This window comes from Arachis duranensis, unplaced genomic scaffold (assembly GCF_000817695.3).
Source record: "Arachis duranensis cultivar V14167 unplaced genomic scaffold, aradu.V14167.gnm2.J7QH unplaced_Scaffold_72105, whole genome shotgun sequence".
In the NCBI taxonomy this organism is placed as follows: domain Eukaryota; kingdom Viridiplantae; phylum Streptophyta; class Magnoliopsida; order Fabales; family Fabaceae; genus Arachis; species Arachis duranensis.
Genome location: NW_026265060.1, coordinates 17,380 through 23,229, shown reverse-complemented (window position 1 = coordinate 23,229; position 5,850 = coordinate 17,380). Strand labels below are relative to the sequence as shown.

The window sequence follows — 5,850 nt, the reverse complement described above, 5'->3', positions numbered from 1 at the left end:
TTGTTTGCAAATTAAGAATAAATTAGTTTAACAAATTTAAAATTTTTCAATTTTTTATTTTTTTAAAATTTTATGAATATTTTTTTGCACCTGTTCTCTTCCTCTTGGTTTTCTTGTTTTCATTTCCTCCATACTTGCTTGAGTCTTGGGTGTTGAGAATTGAAGGAATTCTGTTTCAATCTCAACCTGAGGTCTCTCTGTTTGATTTACTACACTCCTGAGAAATTGGAATTTGAATTTAGTCCTTCTGCTGTTTGATTTTGAATTCTCTTTCAATTGTTTTCTGAAATTGGATCTAGGAAGGCAGTGAGATCTAGACTTAGTTATCTAGTCTCTTGAGTCCTGAGATCTATGTTTTTAAATTTTAATTTCCTTGTTTAATTGCTACGCCAAGCTTATTTTCATTCCTGTTTGAGATCTGGTTCAATTGAATTCATCTTCCACTCCGTTTGTTGCATTTTATTTTCCTTGTTTAATCTCTGCAATCCCACATCCCTAACCCATTTAAGATTCAAGCAATATTAGATTTTTTGCAATTTAAGTTTCTGCAATTTACATTACTTGCCCTTTAAGATTCAGCTCTTTTAATTTTTCTGCACTTTAAATTCTTGTCAATTACCCCTCTCCCTTTATATTTCATGCAATTTAGCTTCTGTCAATCACAAATCATACAACTCAACTCTTGTTTGCTTGACTAAATCAACCACTAAGCTAAAATTGCTCAATCCTTCAATCCCTGTGGGATCGACCTCACTCCCGTGAGTTTTATTACTTGATGCGACCTGGTGCACTTGCTGGTGAGTTTTGTGTCGGATCGTTTTCCGCACATCAAGTTTTTGGCGCCGTTGCCGGGGATTGAAATAGATTGACAATGATTAAGTGAAGTGGAGGTCTAGATTAAGCACTTTTTCTTTTCTGTTTCTTTGAATTTTGACTAACACACTAACTGTTTGACTATTTGCCTAAGCTAACCAAAACTTCATTCTAGCAATAGATTGAAGTTTCACTGTCTTTTCTGGTTCTGTGTGTTCCTTGTGTAGTGTTTGTATGTCAGATACAAGGAGAGCTACATCTGTCTTTTGTGAACAAGACGAAAGAACTCTTAGAAGGATAAGAAGGGAAGCCAGAGGAAAGGTTGTTGTTGGAGAGGAAGAATCTGAGGAGGAATTTCAAGAGATGGAAGGAGATCCATCTAATCTCCATCAGCCAGAAGGAGGGGTCAACAATAACCCACAACAGAGGAGAGTACTGGCCTCCTACACATTTGCAAATGCTAGACATTGTGGGAGTAGCATCCTTACCCCTAATGTCAATGCAAATAACTTTGAACTGAAGCCACAACTCATCACATTGGTCCAAAACAACTGCTCTTTTGGAGGAAGACTATTGGAGGACCCGAACCAACATCTATCCACTTTCTTGAGGATCTGTGACACAGTTAAAAGCAATGGAGTGCACCCTGACATATACAAGCTGTTGTTATTCCCATTCTCTCTTAGGGACAAAGCCACTCAATGGCTAGAAACATTCCCAAAGGAAAGCATCAACACTTGGGATGATTTGGTGAGCAAGTTTCTTGCCAAGTTTTACCCCCTCAAAGGATCATAAGACTGAAGACTGAGGTGCAGACATTCACCCAAATGGATGCTGAAAATCTATATGAGGCATGGGAAAGATATAAGGCTCTACTGAGGAAATGCCCACCAGAGATGTTCACTGAGTGGGACAAGCTGCAGAACTTCTATGAAGGACTTACTCTGAAGGCTCAAGAGGCACTTGATCATTCAGTGGAGGATCATTGCAATTGATAAAAACTGCAGAGGAAGCTCAAAACCTCATTGATATGGTGGCTAACAACCAATATTTCTTTGCTCACCAAAGGCAGTGCCAACCATCACAGAGGAAGGGAGTGTTAGAATTGGAAGGAGTGGATACAATTTTGGCTCAACACAAGGTGATGCAGCAGCAGATTCAGCAACAATTTGAACAAATGGCCAAAAGGATTGATGGCCTACAAGTAGCATCAGTGAGTGCCACAAGCCAACCAACAACTCCTTGGGGGCAGAATGAGGAGAATCAAGAAGAACAGCAACAAGAGCAAGTGCAGTATATGCATAACCAAGGCTCTGGACCGAATGGATCAAATAAGGTGTATGGTGACACCTACAATCCATCTTGGAAGAACCACTCAAACCTTAGGTGGGGAGACAATCACAACCAGAATCAACAACCATGGCAAAGGAACTCAGCTCAAAACACTTCAAGAAACAACCAAAATCACAACCAGCAGCCAACTAACCAAAATCCTTACAGAAAATCCCAAAACAATTACCCCAACTCCAACCATTATCCATCCAATAACCAACCCACTAACCAAAATACTTACCATCAACCATCAACACCCCACAACCAACCAATCTCACAAGACTCTCAGAGGATTACTAATCTAGAGATGCTCATGGAAAAGATGATGAAGAACCAAGAATTGACCACAAAGAACCAGGAAGCCTCCATGAAGAGCCTAGAGAGGCAGATTGGCCAAATCTCCAAGTAGATTTCTGTTGAGAGACCTTCAAGCTCACTACCAAGTGACACCATTCCTAATCCAAAAGAAGAGTGCAAGGCTATACAATTAAGGAGTGGAAAAACATTGGTGGATAGCAACAAGGAGGTAACCAAGAAGTCTTTGGACAGCAACAAAGAACCATCAGAAAAAAGGAAAGCTAGCAATAAGGACATGACAACAAGCAAAGATGTCCCAGAGAAGCTCAAAGAGAAAGACAACCAACCACACAGTTCAAAGGAAGAAGTTCAAGGACAGCAGCAAGTGGAGAAGAGCATTACACCTCCACTGCCGTATCCCCAAAGATTCCACAAAGAAGCAAAGGATCAGCACTTTCATAAGTTCCTTGAGACTTTGAAGAAGCTAGAGATCAACATTCCCTTGGCTGAGGCATTAGAGCAAATGCCTTTGTATGCCAGGTTCTTAAAGGAGCTTATCAACAAGAAAAGAAGTTGGCTAGAGAAGGAGACTGTGTTGCTCACTGAAGAATGTAGCGCTGTGCTTAAAAAGGGAATCTCACCAAAGCTTAAATATCCAGGGAGTTTTGTAGTTGCTTGCACCATAGGAAAAATGACATTAGACAAGGCTTTTTGTGATCTTGGAGCTAGTATCAACCTAATGCCCCTGTCCATGATGAGGAAGCTTGCTATAGAAGAACTCAAACCCACTAGGATGTCACTAGTCATGGCTGATAGATCAATCAAGACACCTAATGGCATTGTGGAGAATCTGTTAGTGAAGGTTGGGGAGTTTATCTTCCCTGCGGATTTTGTGATCTTGGACACTGAAGAGGAAGGAAATAACTCAATCATCTTGGGAAGACCATTTCTATCAACTGCAAAAGCTATTATTGATGTGGAAAAAGGAGAGATGATCTTCAGAGTACACAATGAGCAAATGGTTATAAATGTTTTCAAGTCGATGCAACACCCTCCTGAGCAAGAGGATTACCTGAGAGTGGACAAGATAGAGAGCCTGGTGGAAGAAATGTTAGACACTAATCATCATGAGCAAGAAGAGGAAAATAATCAAGAGACAATAGAGGAACAAGTAGCTGAGATCTCTATTGACAAGGAGGTGAAACCAAGCAAGAAGGAAGAAGTGCAAAAACAAGAACTGAAGCCATTACCCCCCATCTCAAATATGCATTCCTTGGCACACCAGAGAGTTTTTTAGTGATCATCAATTCATCCCTGACAAAAAAGGAAGAAGGAAAACTTCTTGATGTACTCAGAGCTCACAAGGATGCTTTAGGATGGACCGTTGATGACCTGAAAGGCATCAGCCCTGCAGTGTGTATGCATAAAATCCTCTTGGAGGACAATTCCAAAGCAGTGGTTCAACCTCAGAGAAGGTTAAATCCCACAATAAAGGAAGTTGTCCAGAAGGAAGTAATGAAGTTATGGAATACAGGAATAATCTATCCTATCTCTGATAGCTCATGGATAAGCCCAGTTCAAGTGGTACCAAAGAAGGGTGGGATGACAGCCATTGTTAATGAGAAGAATGAACTCATTCCCACAAGAACTGTGACAGGATGGAGGATGTGTATTGATTATAGGAGGCTGAACGATGCCACACACAAAGATCATTTCCCACTTCCCTTCATTGACTAGATGCTTGAAAGATTGGCTGGCCATGCTTACTATTGCTTCCTGGATGGTTATTCTGGGTATAATCAGATAGTGGTAGATCCAAAGGACCAAGAAAAGACTTCATTCACATGTCCATTCGGAGTTTTCGCCTATGGAAGGATGCCGTTTGGGCTATACAATGCCCCAGCCACCTTTCAAAGGTGTATGCTTTCCATTTTTTCAGATATGGTTGAAAAGTTTTTAGAGGTCTTCATGGACGACTTTTCTATTTTTGGTGATAATTTCAATGCTTGCCTGAAACATCTAACTCTTGTCTTGAAACGATACCAAGAAACTCATTTGGTTTTGAACTGGGAGAAGTGCCATTTCATGGTGCTCGAAGGGATTGTTCTTGGTCACAAAGTTTCAAGAAAAGGGATAGAGGTTGACAAGGAAAAGGTGGAGATCATAGAAAAACTCCCTCCACCAACTAATGTGAAATCTGTTAGAAGTTTCTTGGGACATGCAGGATTTTATAGAAGGTTTATCAAGAATTTTTCTAAAATAGCTAAACCTTTGAGTAATCTGCTGATGATTGATACTCCTTTTGTTTTTGATGAAAATTGCCAGCATGCCTTTGAAACTTTAAAAAACAGACTCACAACAGCACTAATCATCACACCCCCGGACTGGGAACTACCTTTTGAACTCATGTGTGATGCAAGTGACATTGCAATTGGTGCTGTGCTTGGACAAAAGAAGGGAAACTTGCATCATGTCATATATTATGCAAGTAAAGTGTTGAATGAGGCTCAAAAAAATTACACCACAACAGAGAAGGAATTGTTAGCTGTAGTTTATGCATTTGATAAGTTTAGATCGTACTTGATAGGATCCAAAATTGTGGTTTATACTGACCATGCTGCCCTTAAGTATTTAATGTCAAAACAGGATGTTAAACCAAGACTTATCAGGTGGATATTACTCCTACAATAGTTTGATATTGAAATAAAGGACAGGAAGGGCACTGAAAACCAAGTTGCTGATCATATATCGAGGCTACCACAAGAAACAATTCAAGAAGCCTCATAGCCTGTGAATGAAAGCTTTCCAGATGAACATCTATTGCAGATCCAACAAGCACCTTGGTTTGCTGACATATCAAACTACAAAGTGGGGAGGAAGATACCTCAAGAATTATCTAAGCAACAAGTGAAGAAGCTAATCAATGAAGCAAGGAAGTTCTTGTGGGATGAACCTTTCCTGTTCAAGAGATGTTCTGATGGAGTGATTAGGAGATGTGTCCCTGAGAGTGAAATAAGAGATATATTGTGGCATTGTCATAGCTCAGCCTATGGTGGACACTTTGGCCCAGAAAGAACAGCTGCAAAGATACTGCAGAGTGGGTTCTATTGGCCAACTATCTTCAAAGATGCCAGAGAGTTTGTTCACCAATGCAACGAATGCCAGAGAGCAGGAGGATTGACAAGAAGGAATGAGATGCCTCAGAATTTCATTCTGGAAGTAGAATTATTTGATCTATGGGGTATTGATTTCATGAGACCCTTTCCCCCTTCCTATTCTTTCAGATATATTTTGGTGGCAGTGGAGTACGTCTTAAAGTGGGTGGAAGCCATAGCCACAACCACCTGTGATGCACAAATTGTCCTTCAATTTCTTAAGAAGCATATTTTCACTAGATATGGAGTTCCC

General features: G+C 40.3%; 1 protein-coding gene across 1 annotated transcript; it reads left to right on the top strand.

Annotated features, from left to right (window-relative positions):
- Positions 1–2,737: 2,737 nt before the first annotated feature.
- LOC107472386 (uncharacterized) lies at positions 2,738–5,623 on the top strand. The gene is made up of 2 exons (XM_016091909.1): positions 2,738–3,170; positions 5,484–5,623. Exons 1-2 carry the CDS (start codon positions 2,738–2,740, stop codon positions 5,621–5,623), a joined length of 573 nt encoding a protein of 190 aa, XP_015947395.1.
- The last annotated feature ends 227 nt before the right edge of the window (positions 5,624–5,850 follow it).

Coding starts and splice junctions, on each gene's coding strand:
- LOC107472386 (XM_016091909.1), top strand. CDS start 2,738: ATGACAACAAGCAAAGATGTCCCAGAGAAGCTCAAAGAGAAAGACAAC. Junction 3,171..5,483: donor TTTTTGTGATCTTGGAGCTA/GTATCAACCTAA, acceptor GCATTGTCATAG/CTCAGCCTATGGTGGACACT.